Source organism: Battus philenor, unplaced genomic scaffold (genome assembly GCF_028537555.1).
Source record: "Battus philenor isolate CCGP_79_NKW_IND1 unplaced genomic scaffold, ilBatPhil1.0.hap1 SCAF_19, whole genome shotgun sequence".
Taxonomy (NCBI): Eukaryota; Metazoa; Arthropoda; class Insecta; order Lepidoptera; family Papilionidae; genus Battus; species Battus philenor.
This window is the reverse complement of record NW_027181681.1, coordinates 7,611,912-7,633,064: the sequence shown is the minus strand read 5'-3', so window position 1 is coordinate 7,633,064 and position 21,153 is coordinate 7,611,912. Positions and strand designations below refer to the sequence as shown.

Below are 21,153 nucleotides of genomic sequence, written 5' to 3'. Positions count from 1 at the left end.
TTACGCCCTCAGACGGAGCTTCGCAATTTTCGTTGTGTGCGTCGAGGTAGTATTTTACTAAAACAACCATTGTCTAGGTGGGTGTATATTTTTAAATAAGTGCTCTATTTTAAGGATACCTAATTTTTTTTTCTACCAAGATCCAAAACTTTTTCCTTTCATACTAATACATAGTATGTATAAATACATTCATAATACTCAATACTAATATATAGGACCTGATAATTAACAACTTGGTGAAAACAGTTAAAGTTCAAATAATTTTTTTTTAATTTATTTATTTTAGGTCAAAAATAAACTGTCACCATGACCTATTTATGTAATCATATAATTTATATAGAATATTAAAAAGCACAGCTATAGCTACTTAAAACTGTTAAAATTAAGGTTCAAATTTCATTGTACTGTTCCGAATATGCGCGCGCAATGAAAAACGTAAAAATCATTACACGCGATAATAAAAAAGTTGCAAATGATTTAACAAGAATTAAGCTTGAATTGTTCTTTGTAGATTTATTACACGAATATGCTGTACATAAGATGTTTTAATTATTTTTATTTTGCGGATTTTTATTATTAGTTATTTCTTCACTTTTTAACGAACTATTTTTATTGGGGATTTTAAAACATTTCATCACGCCCACTGCAAGGCATAGGCCTCCCTTAAATACCGCCACGATGACCGGTCTTGCGTTGTCAGAATGCAATATCTTTTCATTACTTTAACTATGTGGCCGATTTACCTAAAGTGGAGGTTAAAAATATGTAGGAAGTACAAAAAAATGTACAAATTTAAAATAACAATAGTTTTATTACAAATAGGTTTTACAAAATTTACTAGCTAACCACTAGTAGGACTTCGACATTTATAACTACAAAATACAACACATTTCGTAATGATTTTGCTAAAATTACATAACACACTCCAATCAACAAGGTCTTGTAATATAATTATATTTTAAACACTTTGTAAATATTTTTTTAATAAATAGTTATAGTATATTCTAATAAAACTCTTAAACGTAGAGATAAATAATGTAAAGAAATGTAAATTTACAAAAGCAATAAATTAAGACTTCTAAGTTGTATTTACTAAACATAGAATGGCACTTATAAATATCAGGTTCATAAAATATCGTTTCCCCTATACTTCAGTGGAGATGTATGTATATAAATTAAAAGCCCATGGAAATAGTGAGTACTATGAACGGAAGTAAGGATTACTAATTTTTATACGGAACAATATAATGCTGAAACCTTAAAAATTGAAGGCCCGAATTGAAATAGTTTTTGTTCACAATAGAACATTTGACATTAATTATCAAAAACATCAGATGATACAATATCATTTTTATAATAATATGGGTGGGCCAGAAAGGCGTGCAAAATTCAAAACGTAGAGTACACAGCAATGTAAAATATGACATCTCAAACGTCCATTGAGTCCTAGTCTTGCCGAGAGGAGTCAGTCATTCTGTGGCTTCTCTGGACCCCAGATCTTAGATTTTTTTCTTTAGGATTACCTCAAGTGCCGTATTTACGTCAATAAATTAATATTGAATGGCCATAGGCAACATTTGTGAAGAAATATCCGCCCATATCCCACGCATATGCCTGCGAGTTTTCGCCAGTGTAAAAAAGTAGTGTGGACTTTTTAAAAATAAAACTCCCATGTATTAGCTATATGACTTTTCAAAGCTTTGTACTTTTTTCCATGATTTTTAAAATCCGGCCCACCGAGTATTGCTTCTATTAAATATAGAATTTTTAACATAGAAATTCTTTATGAATAGTTCTCATTATTTCCATGAAAACTAAGAAAAAATAACATTTGTTTTTTTATAGAGACTAATTTTCAATCAACTTTGGCTGGAAACTAGCACTACATTTGGGATACGCTTTTGGCCTCTCGTCTCAATCTTACATTGCCTTCACGTCTATAGTGTTTTTGTCGATGTCGTCTCCATCATGCCGCCTGTGTAGATTTTCTGCCTTTTCCCTGATAACGTAAAAAGTATTGTAAATTAAATCACTTCCTAATAAAATTACGCATATGTCTGAAGATAAATTTATTTAATAAAAGTATTACCATTTATAAAAGCAATACTTTAATTGTCATTCGATTAATCACATATTTTTAATTTAAATTATTGCTGCGGTCTCTAAAGTCTATTAATTATTGCATGCGCGTGTATACTCAAGTAATTATGCACACACAAACACGCATGTACAATCTCTTATATACACATATACCTAAACTTACACAATCACCAAAAGCAAGCGCATTATGCCTTTCTCTGATTTTTTTCTCTTTAGTGATATTTTATTTGTTTATTTTCTAAATTTTCCTTATAATTTTAATCATTACATAGATTTTTTTTACACTTTGAATCTGAAATTTAGATTAAAAATGGGAAGACATAGGCTTCTATAATACAAGAAAAACTAGATCAGAAGCATCTTGTGAGGCTCTAAAAATTTTAGTACCGATATTTACAAAAATAAAGATTTTTACTATTATTTATTAATATGATTTCAGCCGTTGGACGTTCACAGTTGGACATAAGTTTCTCCTAAAGATTGCCAAAAAGATCGGTCGGAAGCGGTCTAAATAAATAAAGCGTCTTCCGACGATTTAAAGAATGTCGTCTGTCTGTGACTGGATGTCTATCTATGTTGCGCCTGCCAATCCACGGTCAATACTCTAGAACCTTTAGTCTTCAGAAGCTACCTGCCTACAACCTGCCTACCCGTTGGGCAGCGTCGGTACGACTATACTAAACCTCCTAGGGAATATTCGAGCATTTTAAGTAATCATTTAAAACTAATAACTAAAATAAATATTTAAACAGTAAGTTGGTTATGAGACAATAAAGGATTTTATACGATTTCTGTTTTTTATCTAAATCGTGTGCCTTTTATACTGGTTTTTAAAGTTATTTTTTCTGCAACAGTGATAGACAAGCACTGTGTCTACGTTCATAAGTAAACCGGATGGACACATTGCAGTGTACACAACAAGATATTGCTACAGATTTTCGTAAATTGATATATGTTATGCCGTCCCATATCACAGTTTTACTATAAAATAAATCAACATTTTCATTAAAAGCAATGGTAAAGTGCTAGTTTATGTGATATTTTTATACTCCTTATTGTTATGTATTCTTTTTTTGTGTTTATACTTACGAATACTTATCAGCTGAGGATGGTTGGAAGATGCTCTTTGGGCAAAGACGATAATAAGGCCAACATTCGCCACCAGTCTCACCAGCGCGTTGTGCTTCGACGTACTCTTCCAGAAGGCTCGAATACGGAGACTTGCTGGGACTGAGGATTAGATTTTAACTTTACATTTATCAAATAAAAAAAACATATACATCATATTTTATTAACTATTAATTGTGCGTAAACTATAAACATCCGAATGTTCCATTTATTGAATAAACAACCTTTATTTATTTTTAATTCAAAGTTAAAACTATTTATTCTGGTATTGGATTAAATATATTTCTTAGTGACGTCATGTCACATCTACCATTTGTGCGGATGATAAACATCTAAGACCTAAGGAGAATAAGGAAAGAAACTCAAAGAATATAACATTACATATTTAATATAGATTTAAATAACATGGAATCGTACACATCATTTCGAAGCAATGCTATCACCTGTCAAGTTATTTACAGTTTTGTAATCTTTAGCACATATATATTTTTGACAATTTGTATAAATCTAGCAATGGAACTGCTTTCTGAACATTATTTAGGATTGTTTTTACAGAAGCGTATAAATTGTCCACAGAATTTACATTGTTTATTCACTCCCTAGGAAAATTGGTAATGTTTTTGTGAATATACATTTTCACATTCAGAAGAGTATTGACTTCTCGATATGAGAAATATACTTCATTATTATTTAAAATGTTGGCAGTGTTGTTGTTATTAGTGGATTAAAATAATTGAATTATATAAATAATGTTATGTAATTATATGTCTATTCTTAACTATAACATACTAACCTAAAGAAAAGCTTCATAACTTCTCCCAGGAATCCGAAATTTGTGAGAGGGTGGGCATGAATTTCACATATTGCTCTCAGGAGACACTCTTTACCAGATAAACCGAAATTTGCCAAAAGGTCCTCTGCAATACCGTACATCAATGCCCTGAAAAGTGTATATTTATTGAGCGATTTGTGTAAAGCGTGGAAAATACAACAAAGTTATTATTAATTAATGTAAAAACATTTTTAACATAATCTGCAGTGCTTTCTATGCCATGTTTATTATATTGAACACCTTATTCCTCAGCCCGGATTTTAAACTACAGTCTACAATTATACTGTTTATGCTTGAAATATTTTAACTCGGAAGTGAGATGGCTCACGGTCAGCTTTGCATTGTTAATAAGTATAAAAAAGTGGAGTTTAAAAATAAAACAGAGTTAAAAAGTTATCGATCAATAAAAATCTTGTTAAAAATTCAAATATTAAGTAAATTATTTTTATCTCTATCATATCTTAATACGGATTTAAAATTACATTAAATTCATAAAAAAGTTAGGCGAGTCAGCTAACCGTTTATTTTTTAATAACAAGCTGTCCTTTGTCGGTTTCGCACACTTAATCAACTTCCCTTCAATCCACTTATGGATAGAATTTTCCAAAAAAATTCTTAGGAGCTTTCTATCAAAAGGAATCGTCGTTGTCGTCATAGTTTCACTAAGACGTGCACTGTAAGGCAAAGGCCTTCCCTTAAGATATCTATGAGGGATATACCACAATCGCCAAGCATAGCATGCAGGTTGGCCATTGCAGTGTGATAATGGTAGGCAGAGAAGGTTCTAGAAACTTGTGTGTGAGCATTGGCAACCACGTTTAATTACTGCCCAAAATGTGAATTTTATAAAATTTTATCCCTTGAATCGAACCCGTGAGAGTTTCTCTTCCGATGGAGTACCACTACTAAACAGCGAAAGGAATATTCCTAACAAATTTCAAGTGCATAAACGTTATCAATTTATTACTTTATTTACAATTTTTGGAAAAATGACAGCTAAATTAGATTTTTTTTTTAATTTTAAGCTAAAAGAGAATATACACGATATATATACGAAGGCAATGCAAGGCAATTAAAAGTTTTCATAGATAACCAAACGTTACTTGCGTTACAAATCATATATAGATAAATATATGTTTTAGACATATCCTTGAAAAATTCTATTAACAGAGAATTGCAAATTATCAGGAAAAATGAGAGAACGAATAGTTTACAAATGATAAAAGTAAAAAAATATTTTAATATTTATTCTGTATGTCTTTGTATATATAAAAAAAGACCGAAATAATAGTAGTTTAATATCGTTACTATGCTTAGCCCACCGTACTTTCGGTTTCAAAAGTCCTAAATCTGTTTCAACAGTATTCTAAACTATTTAAATTAATTATAATGCATGTAACTTATACAACATTAGCAAGTAATCATGGCGTTAGCGGAATTCAAAGCAATCGCGGTAAAAGCACATTCCTCGCTCGTAACCTCCTTGTTCGTGAATTGCATACGAGAATTATATTACGAGTATCAATTTAAGGGTGAAAGTCACTTACGCCTGCCAACATTGGCACCCACGTGGATAATAACTTTATAAAATATGCACCAATTACATTTAGCACACGAGCTCTTTCGATTACCATGTTTAGATGTACACAGTGCTGCTAAATTATTTATGTGTAATAGTGTTTTTCGTGAAACTTTAAATCAGTTACAAAATATAGATTAAATAATATTTGGAAGAGTCCTTACCTTTCTCCACCATGAAACCTGTCAAGAATAGCTGCTTCAAGTTCAGGAGCTATCGGTTGACGAACTGATCTTTTCCCTCGGCGGTTGTCTAAATAATGACCGATATAACTTTCCAAAACAGATGTTGCTGCACCGCCCATAGACCTGGCGAAAATTGGTGGTAGGTCGCCATATGGATTTTCGTTATCGGTAAGGCCCAATTTATCGAAATCGACTAAAAATATCAAAATTAATTATTAATTATCCTCCCAAAAAGTTGTATTAACACTCTACATAAAGGAACTTATTGATTTATTTTTAATTTACTATGAAATATATAAAATAGTACAAGATATTTTACACACATTACAAAATAAACTTTAGGACCTATTTCACTTCTTTTATTGCTTAAATAATTACTTTCACTAAATGAAAAATCGTTATTAAACTTCGTAAAAATGTTTCATTATTATTATTTTAAACTTTTTGGTCATGGGGTTATTACTGTGTCGGGTCACCAGGAGAAATCGAAAAATATTGTCTCCAAAGCTATTCCCTTTCTTGTCATTTCTTTTGGAGGTCTGGCAACATCAGACGCGCTTTCGTTTTTTACTATAACGGCTTCAAATAAATGCCGCCACAGTTTTTATACGTTGGCATTTAAAATTACATCGGGTTTGCCTCTTTAAACCCAGTGCGCTAAAAGCGCTATAGCGATAAAGAAGCTTCATTAGACCTCTATAACGAAACTAGGGATCCCATAGGAACTATGGCTCGGGTCTAATATCATTTATTACACAGGATTGCATGTTTTGTAGATCGCACCATGGCGTGACTGGGTTTCTGAGACCCCAAAAAGCGGCAGAAACTCCAGAAATGATACCTTGGTCAATAAGGAAAAATCTGCCGGATATGTGGGTGTACTGCGAATGTATAAGAGGCCGCCAATGTGAGTGAGGCGACATGTGATCTGATTGCGGTGTAAACAACTTTGGTTCCTAGCTATTGTTTTATCATCTGATAGGTTAAGCACGTTTTCCCGTCTCCGGATGTTGAGATGCTTAAAATTCCATAATAGGCGCTAGTTTTTTCGACACATTGATATGAAGTGCCGATAAATATGCATAAATCACAATTTTGATTTAATATCATTATCATATCAGTCGATAGACACCCGCTGCAAGGCATAGATATCCCCAAAGACCGCCATGATGACGGGTCTTACCCTGACCGCATCCAGCTACTTCGCGTGACCTTGATTTTAGTTAATAATTGAAAATAATTACAAAAGCGAATTTAGCGCTATTCAGACGTGTAATTCGTTGAAGGCGGAGAGACTTGAAAATGTGCAACCGAGGTTCTCGTTCCCAAACAGGTATTGTAATTATTGTGAGCCGATAATTCCACTGTAGTAATAAAAACGTGGTTCGCTTTAGCTATAACGGTAATAAAATTGCATTTACTATCACCTGCTTCTTGTATAACTTAATATTTACAATTTACATAATGGCAATATAATTCTTGACTTTCTTGATGTCACTACGGTACTACTGAAGTAATCTATCGTTACATTTATACTTAACTGCTACGGTTAATTATGTAAATTTCTTAACATAAAACATACTCAACTAATATTTTTATGACTAAATTTTATTCCTCTATACACGTGTTATAATATTTCACTATATTATCTACATACAAAGACAGCATTTGTTAATCTATTACTTAAGTTATCTTTATTCTTATTGTTAAAATGTCTACGTACATATTATTTATTCGTTTATTGAAATAAATCTATTCTACATATTATATGTATTATGCAACATTTCTACTCAATCAAGGTAGAATCTTTACTGACTTTTGAATTCCAGTTCGTACGTCAGCTTACCTGTAAAGTTATTAAGTTCGCGTATTCAGTAAACTTTAAATAGTTACTACACTAGCCCAGTTCATTTTGTAAAATACACTGCTTTTATCACTAAGTCATCAGGTGGAATGAAGTTCATAGGCGCTTATTCATCACGTTTAAAAAGAAAAAGTATTTTTTAAATTTAAATATAGCCTTAAAGTATACCGTACTTTTAGAGCTGTATTTTTAAATTCAATAGCAAAAGATAACAATTCTGTATTCGCATATGCATAAAAGATTGTTTTGTTACAGATGTGATCGTTGCGTCGTCATTAAAGCGCAAAACAAATAAATGTAAAAAAGTTTCGTACTGAAATTAAAACTATCATTGATAAATGGATCCATAATAAGTAGACGGCATATATGTTATTGAAATAAATTGTAATTATTTTTGACTTACTCGAAAATGGAAAGCTGACTGTCATATTTGATAAAAATCCTTTAGGAGGATGCCGTACAAATGGCATCGATAACGATGGGGTGATAGCCATCGTAGTCCCGGGCGGAAGTGCTAAACGGCCATCGTTCGTTATCCAGAGTATCCTTTTTTGCCTCGAATGTGGTACATTCTCTTTAGCTGTCTGCTCCTGGTTTGTAGACGCCATAGGTAGCAAAGCTGCTAGTGCTATGCTAATTATCACACGGGGTACAGTCGCCTCCATCGCGTACCTCACCTATAAAAAACAAACTTTTAATTTATTTGGAACCTAACGATCCAAAGTGGAAATATAAAAACGGAATTATGTTAGGTACATCGTGTAATGGAATGCATTTTAAAACAATTTTCTGACATCACGCGTCAATTTGAATAATTTACTACAATCAGTTTTCTCTTTACATGTGTTTTTCTTTAATATTATTTACACCATAGAATATCACTTAAACTATTAATACTATTTTCATGAATATTCTATAACATATCTTCGGTATTACAAATTTTACTTAAAATGGACCCCGATAACTGTAAACACTATATATAGAATGGATGTTGAAAAATTTATTGAACGTATTGAAAATCAATATAAAATAAATTTCAAGACGTTACCACACTGGAAGGAACTTATAAGAAAATTAAATTTCGTGACAACCTTTTGTGACAGCAAAGTAGCCGAAGTTAAAAATCGAGAATCATTAATTATTAATAGACTTTATATAGAAAATGCAAGACAATCACCTTTCGAATTAACAGATAAACTTTCAAGGACAGCCGAAGTTTGGCAGAAAATTCAATGGACAAGTCGACAAGTATATAAGAATAAGAAATTTCAGGAGAATGAAGGCCCTGTGCCTTCTTTTGAGACTTCTAGCAAATCCGGAACTACTGACTCCACTCTATCGAGAGTAGAAGCTTCATCAGAAGATGCTGTCGTTGAAAACTTTGATAGAAATATTGAAAAGGAAGACATTCTTCGTAATGCTCCGACGAACATTAATCCAAATTTGCATAAATTATTGTCACAACTTGTTCTTCCATATAGCGACCTAAGTTATCACTCTATACCTTCAGTAGAATTACTTGAAAAGATTGAATCAAGCGAAAAAATCTGTCAAAAATTGGATACACAACTTATAAAATGTAGCCCTAAAGAATTAATTATTATTGGCGAGTCACATGATCAACAGACTATAGAATTTTCATTACAAAATATTTCCAATTATAGTTGCTCTGTCATATTTAAGAATAAAAATAATTGTAAAGTATTCAAAAAGGCAAGAGTATTTCCCTATCTCACCGTGAAATTATGTCCTGGTGTGCCAGCTGTGTTCAGATTTGTTTTCAAACTTATTCAAACGAAGGTAGATTTCTCAACATACATCTTTTTTAAAGTACAATATAAGAACCCAAAACGAAATTATGTCACTAAACTATGCATTCCTGTTTCTTCACAATTTGTTAAACCAATATGTATAGAGATGTCAAAAGTTGTTTATATTCCGCCGACTTACGTTTGGAATTTGAATCTTAAGTCTAATTGTCCACGTGGAATTCTTAAAATTGAAAATAAAGATTCTGTTGAATATGAAATAAGATTATTTAAAAACAATAAGGAGTTAACAGAAGGTACGTCTTTTAAATCTATCGATGCCATTGCTCCTGATACTGAGAGTATAATATATAGGAATGAAGACAACGAAACAATAAACGAAATGGGATCGTGGTCCTCGAAATCTTCAATGGATAATGAAATTGAGGATGACACTGAAGATAATTTTATTATATCTCTATTAAAAGATGTTATTGACACTGCTTTAAATATATTTATATTAGATATCACAAATTTACATTTACCACCAAATTGTAAAAGAAATATCACTGTTTATTTTAGCAAAAGTGAACACACAGGCTACCATCAGAATTATTACAGTGCAGAAATTCGAAATGTTGATACGTATGAAATAATTGAAACAAGAACAGTTAAGGTCTTCGCTGAAATTTTACCCCACCCACTAATACTTACTCCAACAATACTAGATATGGCTGATTCTCCGATTATACATGGTGTTTGCACAGACCACTTTACTATTACTAACAATCATAAAGTTTATTCCACTAGAGTGAAAATTGAAACCTTAAACATCGCTAAGAAGCTAATTTCTATCACGCCTATGTCAGATATTATTTTACCACGATCAAGTGTGAAGTTCCATGTAAGGATATGTTCATCGGAATATAATTTTGAAAAGAAATCAGAGGATATGGTACATTTCACACTTAAAATAATTGCAACAGGGGAGAAAACAATATATGAACATATGCCTCCTATTTATTATGAAATAATAGCTCCGTGTGCCTATGAATTTAATAAAATTTGCAGTGTAAACTATCAAGATATACCTTTAAATTTGTAATAAACATTATTGTTGGTGATAGACATTTTGACTTAAGTTTTTTGTACAACTTTAAGTATTTGAATACAAGTTGAATAAGTTTAAACATTTATCATTGTTAAAAATATTTCAATCGTAGACTTGAGTCGTAATTGGAACCAAAGGCGGCAACTAGTCAATTAAAATTATACACTGTTTACAAGGAATGCTATCCACTACACGAAGGATCAAACCTGTTAACGTGGCCGACTTTTAAGTATTACAGGTCAAGTGAGTTTGTTGGCTGCACCCGCATAATATTCCAGTTCAGATCCGCAGGTCACGTATAAACCGGTTTCACGCGACAATCCATATTAAATCAACGTAAATGACGACGTCTTACGATTGTCGTATGAAATGTTATGATTGTGCCAATGCCCTCTGTTATAGAAACAAACATATTTTGTCTTTGTAAATATTAAAACGATTAATGTTTGCTTATGTTAAGTAATGGTATTCTTCACTTATTGCCTATGTTATTTTTTTTTCAACTAGACGTTTCCCTAATTTAAAGTAATCTTTTAAAACAGATGTTAACGGTTACATGTAATAGGGTCCGTAATTTAAATATGTGCCACGCTTATTATTATTGACAGATTGACGACTCTAGTTTTTAGAGAGCTCTAATCGTTTTTGTGGTTGAAAATTATAACGGTTAGGCCAAATAAATAGTAAATGTAAAATTGGGAAATCAAAATGGGGTTTATTTTCTGAAACAGCTCAGATATAGATGTACACTGAATAAGTATTTGAAATAATTCAAGAAAGGCCTGTTAATTTCCAAAATAAAACTCAATCTTGTAGAATATTCAGTAAATTTTAACGATAATTGTTTCTATACATCTGACACTTGAACATGTTCTTTTAACGAGCGTTAAAACTTAGCTAACGTATTGTTTGTTGCAGAACAATTGGCAGCATTGTCACAAACTGCTCCAGATATAAACTGCTTCAAAATAACTCGTTCTTGTCATTTAAAGTTCTATATTACGTGGAATGTTAGAAACAGTTAATAACATTTGTTTAGCTTGAAGTTTTTGAAATGTGTACCATACGTCAACCTCACAAGCTAATGCGAAAGTGGGGTAATATGAAGTGTGGAAGGTTTTATTCTCTGTGAAAATCGATTTAATAATTTAAATTTTTTTTTTGAAATCTTAGATTTGAATGCAAATTAGTCGAATTAAATTTTTATTTCTTTAGGTAACTGTCGCCACTTGCTATTCACGTAACGATTTCCGAATTGAATCTTTGTGCAGAGGTACTTGATAACCGATAAAGTAACGATTTGTTTCCGATTGTAATCACGCAATCGTTTTGTATGCGTTCCGTCACCTGCTTTCACAATTGAAAAAAACATGAAACATCCTTTTGGACGAAAGTAAAATGATTAATTTATTACACACACTGACTACATTTAGCACGGATACAATTTACTTAAGGAAGCACGACTCATGCTAAAAACTTCAGCCTACTTGATGGGTCCTTTGGTTAATAAAATGGGTAACTTAACAGGCATAATTTATTTTAATTAAATTACTTTGTGCACTCTTACTTTGCAATACTCATAATTGGCAATTAAATTAAAAAAAAACTATTTCTTTTCTTTTCTTAAATAAAAAAAATATGATTGGTCGTAAATGTTTAGTAGTCATTATTTGAGTCTTAGGGTTCAATCGAATACGTTCTGCCACTTGCCACCTGTGCTACCACACAAACAACTTTCCAGAAGATGGGCAGCAGCTTCTCCTGCATACCATAATACCACAGAGCGGTACCCGCCTGCCAAGCGCGACGATTATGGTACAACCCCTCATAAATATCTTTGGGGGGAGGCGTATGCCTTGCAATGGGTTAACATGTACAATGATTTTGGTAAATCGTAAGGTATTGGTGTATTTTTGATAAGTTATTTGTATTTTGGATATAATTAATAAACTAAGTAAATGAAATTAATTTGAAATAAAAATGTCAGCTAATGACCACGCTTTGCAAAAAGCTTGTAAATTTATTATGGAGGACATCGGCAAGAAACGTTTTATTACTTCGAGTTAACGGTTGTCATTTCTTATACGTCAGTTAACTGGTAATGTATTGGTGTTGGATAATGGCTGATTAATTAAAACAACCGCACCGTAAATAACATATCGCCATTTTACCATGTGCGTACGGCAATATTTATGACTACCGGATTGTAACTTTTATATGTTTTTAAAAACCGACAGAAAGACTCATTCATTAAACACGTAATAATTTTTAATATAGTTTATATATTAAATGTTATTACGTGTTTAATGAATGAGTATTTCATTTTAGAATTCAAATATTGTAGGGTTTGTTTTTGATTAAATTTAAAAATATGCGTTTTTCTCAAAGAAATAAAAACCAATCAACCTGTATAAGCATTTACATAACTGATACATGCTGTTGGTATATAACGAAAGGAAACCGTTAAATCAAGTTGTTTTCATTGTATTTTTTTAATTTCTAGTAGTTTCTTAGTTTTTTATTTTGTAATTTTAATCATTTAAATTGCGTTTTATAGTTTGCCAGAACCTTATATCCGTAATTTGCCATATTTATTAAATAAACTAAACTAGTAATACAATTATAATAAACAGAATTTAAGAGCAAATTGTATTACGTTTGCAACGACTGTAGAGGCAGTGTACACGCAAAATTTGTACATAATATGCACTAAAATAGAGAAAAAGCAATGTTTATAGAGATTTATGTAAGAGTAATTCCTGATTTTAAACATGTATTTTCAAATGCATTTAATATATTTTTATAAGTATTTATGTGGCCCTATACAGCATACGTTGATTTTGCAAAAAAAGGATCAAGACCTTAATATCGACTTATCAGTAGCCTTATAACATTGTTTTGTTTAGAGATTTTGAAATATACATATATAAACACAATTAAAAAAATACTATAACGCTAAAGGTTCCAATACATCCAGTATTTTGTATTTTTAAAATTATGAATCGAATATGTTAAAAAAAAGACAGGTAGTCCAAATATCTTTGTAGTCCATATATAGGTACAGAAATTAGATTTTTATATCTATAACTTTTATATCTATAATATAAAATATTTACCCACATACAGAGCAGTTGTAGCTTAGCGGTAGAGGACTGAAACTTACGATCGTGGGACGCGGGTTCGATTCCCGGGATACAATCTTATGTAACTCACACTTTGTACAAAATTTATATAGCATTACCACGGCTGAGAAACAAGTTTCCATAGGATGGGCAGCAGCGTCCTCTGTTCATAACAACAAAGCGATCGCCAACTTGTCCGCCAAGCGTGGGGATATTTTCGGGTTGAGACCCATGCCTTGCAAAGGGCGTCTATGGGCTGACAGCGACATAAGAATAAAGAGATTTTCTTATTTACGCATCATATCTTTCAAACTATGACTACTGTATAAGGCGTAGATACTTGAAATTTGGTAGGAATATTTCTTTCGCCGAGTATATGTCTAGGAACCGATTTTGTAAAATTAAATTAGTGATATTCTTTAAGCGGGAAAAGATTGTGTTGTTTGTTATAATCAGAATTTCCAAATTATTTATTGGTGTCAGCGGACGAGGCACAGCTAGTTATTTATATTGCTTCAGTCAAGTCACAGAAGTTTCTCGAAATAAAATTTCGAATTAAATCATAGGCTGAAAACTTCTGGGTCACTTAGGAAATCCAGACGTAGAGTACGCATTGTAAGTATGAAAACTGACACTGCGCGACGAATCGCGACATTTCATCTCGGCCAAATGTGTTATTGTTTTAACTTGCGGGTCGCTTTATAGCACTGCTTGCTTGTGCCGTTCCTGCGTTTTGTACAACGTATATATGTATGACCTGATTTACAACTCATTTTATTTAACGACGAATTATTTGCATGTCATTTTTGCGTTTTTTTGTGTGGAGGACGGTGAAACTGATTTCTTTTTTAATATAAACTACACAATAATACTGTAGGATGCTAAAAAAATTTGCTTTTTGTATGAACGGGACAAATGATTTAATTTTTTGATGTACCGAATAGTAAAAAAAACAAATACATGAAAGTAATTTTTGATTTTTTACAATCTTATTATTATTATGAAAATAATCTATAAAACCTTTTATAGTAATTGCAACCTATGCCGAAACACTACAGCATATCTTCGTATTTCAAAACAGAATATTGTGCCCTCCTATTTTAGGCGCTGTGGTTAGTTAAATACTGAGTTAGGGAGAAAACACCTTTTTATGTTCCAAATTATCAAGCATAAATCTGATGAGTTGGATTTCATATTTAACTCTAAAACCACTACAAGAGATGCTTTTTATTGAACAGCCGTTTTACTTGCCAGACAGATAAATGTTGTATGTGCCTCCTAACTTTAAAACGAAAGCACGTAGAAGTATTATCAGTATCCTAATGGTAAAAAATATAATCACTAAACTCGAAAACATCAAGTCTAAAACAAAACTATTAACATCTCTTTTTTATTTTTACGGCACGATTTTATTTTTAAGGCACGAGAAAGATACTTAGGAGACAAAAATTTAAAAGTTTAGAGTAAAACAGCAAAAACTATTTTTCTCCTTAAGATAATTTCAAACTATAATAGAACTGCTCGATACGTAAAATCAAACCTTCAAATATTATATGCAATATAAAATCTGTATTAATCTATAAATACAATGTAAATAAATACTCTGTAGTAGATTTAAATTTTTTTATATTGGTTTGCGATGGCCTTTCAAAAAAAAAGTTTAAAAAATTAACGTGTCATTTGTCAGTACTTTGTAAATAACCTTCATAAAGACACAATTACCCTGTTATTATTAGGCTACTAAATTATTAGGTAGCGTTTATTAATGTTATTAAAAATATGTACGCATTTTTACTTCTGCGATAAAAAATAATAATTGTTTACCACAAATATTGCAGCTTTTATCTATCTACTGGCGATTTTGGAAATAAAGTTACAACTTAAAATGATCTAGCTTATTTGTAAAGAGAAATTTCAGGGAGTATTTATGTTATTCCACTGCATAAAATAAACAGTGACAAGATATCGAAATCGGATAAGGTACATAATTAATGAAAGTGACCATTTATATTTAATTAATGAAATATTTCAACCATAAAACAAATTGTCAGAAATTACGTCAAATATATCATCACGGTTTTAGGAATGAACTTAATCTAACTTTACTAAATATTTTTGTATACACATGATGTTACAGTATTCGATAAATTGAGGACATCAATATTACAAGGTGTTTGGTAATAGGTGGAAAACCCTAAAGGAGTGAATGTACTGCTCATTTGTTGTCAATTAATGTATCTACATCCCAAAATCAAGGAATACGGCATATTAGTAAAGTGAATTGTTATCCTGTATACAAAATTGTGAACGACGTCAGTTTAAAAAGCGCTAACGTTAAACTATTTCATTAATACCTAGTATATCTAATAACCTATGGAACAAAAAAGAAGAATATTTCTTTCAACTTTATTGAAACAGAATGATTTATGTAGAAAAAGTTTTTTTTTGTAAATCCAGAACTTTTATTCGTTTTTTTGCAAAAATAGCGGGCCCAAGGCCCAAGGCCCCAGGGTAAACGCAGTTATTAACTGTTTCTAATGACACTGCTATATTATCGTTAAATTTAAAAGCATTTTTTATTAAATATTCTGTGATGTTATATAAAAAATTTGACTAAAATAGCTGTAGAAATGTAACGGTCATTCATCTCTAAGTTGCCAAAGTTACCAAATGAGAGAGACTGTTCATTTAAAATATGTAACTAGTTTTTTATACCAAAGAGTAACGCGACGGGTCTGCGAATCTACATACTAGCTTAACTTTTTTATTAATGGCTAAATATTATAATAACATTACTTATAAAAACATAATAAATCAGGTGATTTACGAAAATTATTGGTTGCAATGTACAAATTACGTACTAGATATTTTAAAACTATAAATGTTCTATCTCAGCGTACGATTTAACCGTGTTTTATTAAACTTGCTAGCGCGAAGTGGTACGAACTGTCTTATATCAAGAATCGATTTTGAAGCAAGAAATTTATTATTGAAGCTCAATCAAATTTTTCAATTATTGGTAACACAAAAATATATTTGTTTTAAAGAAATTAAATATTATGAGGAAATTAAAACTCACCTATACAATAAATATAAACGTTGAAAGATTGTTCACCAAAGCACTATGTAGATACTTGTATAGTAATTCGCACTATCAATCACAGAGAATTGCGTCCTTCACATGCGATCATCGCCAGATGAAGTGATGGATTGTGTGTACCTTCTGCGCTGCTGTAATGCTGCAATGCTGCCAAAATTTCGCAAATTCGCTGATGCGCCGGTGCATAACAATGAGAGAATTTATTGTCCGCCTTAAAAAATCGCGATAAATTTCCCTGTACTTCGGACGTTACAAATTCGCGCGGTCACGTTCGTCCGCGGATCCTTCCGTCGTGTCAGTAATTTCTTCGAGCACGACAATATTGATGACGACTTTGTATTCACTTGCCGCCAAAACTCTCTTTGCTAATTGCGATGCACAGCGCGTACGTCGCTTTCCTCTTCGTAAGACAATGGCGTAGCGTCGCACCCCGGGGTGACAGGTGCGCGGTCGTCATAGTGTAAGTTGTTTACAGCGTGGCCATCGTAAGGTCAGGACTGTAATGGCAGGAGCGCATGCCTTTCGTAATCACTGTGCTCAGTATCTGGTTGCGAGCGCTGCCGCGGCGGTACCGGTATGGAATGATGGCACGGGCGGTGTAATCGTTCGACTTCGCCTCGCCAGTTGGCCACTGGGTTAGCGGTGTTCCTTTTCTTGCTATAACTCTTTAATGGATAACTTGCGCTCGTATACCGCACCTCCCGAACGATAAAAATTAATCACTCGGGTCTCCGGACGTTGTGTAACCACACAAAAAATACATTTTGTTAGATCTGTATGTTATTTACACTACATCGAAATGTTTTAAAAGTTAAATTAAGTTTGCCGTTGGAAAATATTTCTTGGCACCACTCCAATCCTTAAATGCTTTACACATATAAAAATGTTATAAATTTCTCTGATTCCGTTTAAACATAAACCAGCATAATGTTGGTCGGCTATGTAAGCCTACGACAGGCAAGCATATTTAATTTTGTACTTTGTTAAATTATACTAATCTACACTTATATTATGTATCACTGTTAGCGTATCTATTTGAATTTTAAGTAATTTGAATTAAAGATTTTATATTATTCATTAGATTTAAAAAGTTTTTGTACATTACGCGCAAACAAATATGTCATATGGTCAAATTAAAATTCTTAAACACTTCATAATTTACGTTAATGTAAATACAAAATGAAAATTACATACTTCATTATTGATACATCTGTAAAAATAAATCGAAGAATAATTTGTAATAGAATTAAGATGAACAATAATTTTATAACAAAAGTATATTAAAACGTATGAAAGTGCTTTTGTTTTACAATTTACCTAATTAAATTGAATATTTAAATTATATGAAGGTACAAAGTTATTTTATCTGTTAATTTATTTCTTGGTAAATTAATTTTATTCAAGTGTTAAAATTAATCATTAATACTGTTCATCAATGTTTAAAAGCTTATGTCTAACCATTACTTCTAGTTTAATGTTTTAAAACTCTTTCAATATTTCTTATGAATCTTTTTCAAACATAGGTAGTTTTGCATACTGTCAATGCACCATGCATTATTTATCGACAATAAAGTAAATAACTTGTTTGAAATTACATTACGAGTATTTAATAGTTAAGAAGAATCTAAATGCCGTTTCCTGTAGCAACAAAGGCGTATTTATTCAGTGCATTATTCATTAAGCACAGAAACCCCGCACTTAACTCATGCATTGCCTATGAGATTAAGTTATTTTAAATAATGTATTTAACGACACCATTGTTGTGATAATGAACTATTTAACCCACATACAGCGGGGTGAAAACCATTTGAGATTTACGCGCGCTTCAACAAGGCCTATTTGTTCTCGCTGGCACAGATTTCCCAGGAAGTTTCTTTCTAGAAATACGACCATTTTAATAACAACGAAATGTGACGTTTCCGTTAAAATGGCCCCTCAACAACATTATGCGCAGCATTGTTTAAGTAAACTATCGTGAGGCGGTACAAATAACTGGGATTTGAAAGACTTAACATTCCATACAAAAATTAATTTACTTAACAATGTGATTCTGCGTGGAGAAACCCATTGCGTATGCTAGGCAGGTGACCATATTCTGTTAGATGTTTGCTATTTTGCTGAAATGAAGACTCATAAAAGTCAAATCACGTATATTTAATTTCATAGATGCGATGTAACGAGCTGATTGAAGTACTGGCCAAATTAAGGTAAATGATGTATGATGTATACACAAGTACATTTATTACCCAATCATACTACAAAATGATAAAAACAAAGTTCATAAAAATCTCTTTTCTACAATATAGTTCAATTTGTGTGTTTACTATATTTTGCACTTTTGCTGTCTTTATCTATTACGGTCTTGTTATCTTTATGTTTTATTATCTGTTTTACTTAAAGATACAATAATATCCTTATTACACATTTTTGTTGTATCTAATTTAAATCAAAATATTGTGCCTATCTTTCATAAATCTATGCACTAGTTTTAAGATTTCTTATAATTTTTTTCGTATATGATTAAGTTATGGATTGCCTTTAAAAATGAAATATAGAAGTGGTATGCAGAGTGAATAATTATAAATAAAAAAGCTTTAAAGGGTTGAATGAAATGATCATGATGTATACTATAATACATGATGATCATAACAGTCGAAAGACGCCCACTGCAAGGTACCCACGATCACAACTACGTCGTCTTTCCACCTAGTGGAGAGCCCACCCATGTCGCGGCGGTATAGTTATGGCTATATGTATAGTTCAATGAAAGTGTGATTCACTTTAACAAAATTTCGGAAATAATGGTTTCGGAAATAATAAGTAATGTAATGATATTAAAGAAAGAATTACATATTTAAATCAATTTTTGTTTTCTACTTGTCACAGTAAACATTTTTTTGCCAGAATTTGCCTGTCACATTGTAACAGAGTTTCAGAGTAATCGCTTTGTACAGCATGTTTGTAAATAAATATAATACATTTAAAGGTTTTTGCTAACAATAGAGCTATACATTCATCTCCATAAAACTTTTACACCTATAATCAATCACTCTTTATATTAGTCTCCTAAGAAATTAAAGTCATCATCAACGTCTTCCGTAGGAAGTATTTATGTATTACACGTTTAATATCTCGTTCGACTTATAATTCAATTGTCTAGTCGTAATACATTAAAATTTTGAAGCAAAAATTCGATACCGAACACGGTCAGACACATAAGCGAAGAGATTTTTTTTTGATGTTTTTATCCCACTTTGAATCTGGTCATTGACTTGCGTGACATCTAATTCATTATGCAAAACGTTGTTATTAACTAGCTTGATTTTTATTACAACACAAACGGTTTTCTTTAAACTGTGTTGCGAAAAATTAATTTAGTTCTCGTAGGAATTGATATTAGTCCAATCTGTTCAATTTGAAATTGAAGCTTATATTTTTTAACTTCCTTTTAGTATCCATCACTAAAAAGAATGTAACTTTTCCTGGAACTTGTTCATCTCTAATGTCTTAAAGAATTTAAAATAAGGCTTACAGTACAGTAGGTCAGGATAATGATACAGTAGAAGTACATTTACAAATATTGCTATCACATAACCAGATAGTGTTCTATCAATTTTGCACATTAGAAATGTAGTAAACCCAGGAATAGGCATGGCCAGTTTACAGTTCGTTCGCCTACACACATTGCGCCGTTTGTTGTAGTTTATTTTGTACTAACATTAAAGAAAAAAAAAACTTTACTTGTGTGGACTATTGCGATCAATTTCATTGTGATAACCATACAGTTTTTAGATAACAGTGAATAAAGGAATTAAAAAGTAAAGCAATTCATAAATCTATTAGAGAAATATTAGAGCAATTATTTATCTTAACATATAATAGTATGATCTCTAATTTCACTTATCTTCCTATATGTACATACAGGACTTTCCACATACGTGCTTACTCATCACGATATCTCTAGGACCATAAGGCTAAGAGACTTGAAATTCGGTAAGAATATTTATTTTACCAAATAAAGATCAGCTAAAAACGAATTTTATGGTATATTACCCTCAACGAAGGTTGAAGGGCGTTTTTAAAAAATACTTATTTTCGAATCTTGCTAGCTCTTATGCGTATAAAATTGGGCCAGAGTATTTTTTTATATGTTAAAAATGTACAAAGATGGATTTTATGAAATTAAATTCACAAAAAGCAGTGCTGGTCACACCAAATAGACGAGAGACAGCTAGTACAAACATCATTTAAATTCATTTATTTATTCACCATTCAAAGGCATTTAAACCAGTAAACGTGTAGAAGTTACATCAATAAAATAGGTAACAATTGTTCACTAATTTAACTTTTTAATCATCATAATCATAATAGTATAAACGGTGAC

At 31.6% G+C, this 21,153-nt stretch overlaps 1 protein-coding gene across 1 annotated transcript; it reads right to left on the bottom strand.

Annotated features, from left to right (window-relative positions):
• Positions 1–1,920: 1,920 nt before the first annotated feature.
• On the bottom strand, positions 1,921–8,353 carry LOC137921750 (uncharacterized). Its single transcript, XM_068764568.1, has 5 exons — positions 8,092–8,353; positions 5,804–6,017; positions 4,022–4,168; positions 3,190–3,330; positions 1,921–1,999 (listed from the first exon to the last, which is right to left on the bottom strand). Exons 1-5 carry the CDS (start codon positions 8,351–8,353, stop codon positions 1,921–1,923), a joined length of 843 nt encoding a protein of 280 aa, XP_068620669.1.
• Positions 8,354–21,153: the final 12,800 nt, after the last annotated feature.

Excerpts from the sequence above, each read along its gene's own strand:
- LOC137921750 (XM_068764568.1), bottom strand. The coding sequence starts at position 8,353 with ATGGAGGCGACTGTACCCCGTGTGATAATTAGCATAGCACTAGCAGCT. Across the intron at positions 6,018-8,091 it reads AGTCAGCTTTCCATTTTCGA|TCGATTTCGATAAATTGGGC; the intron begins GTAAGTCAAAAA and ends TGATATTTTTAG. Across the intron at positions 2,000-3,189 it reads TCCTCAGCTGATAAGTATTC|GGAAAAGGCAGAAAATCTAC; the intron begins GTAAGTATAAAC and ends TTACGTTATCAG.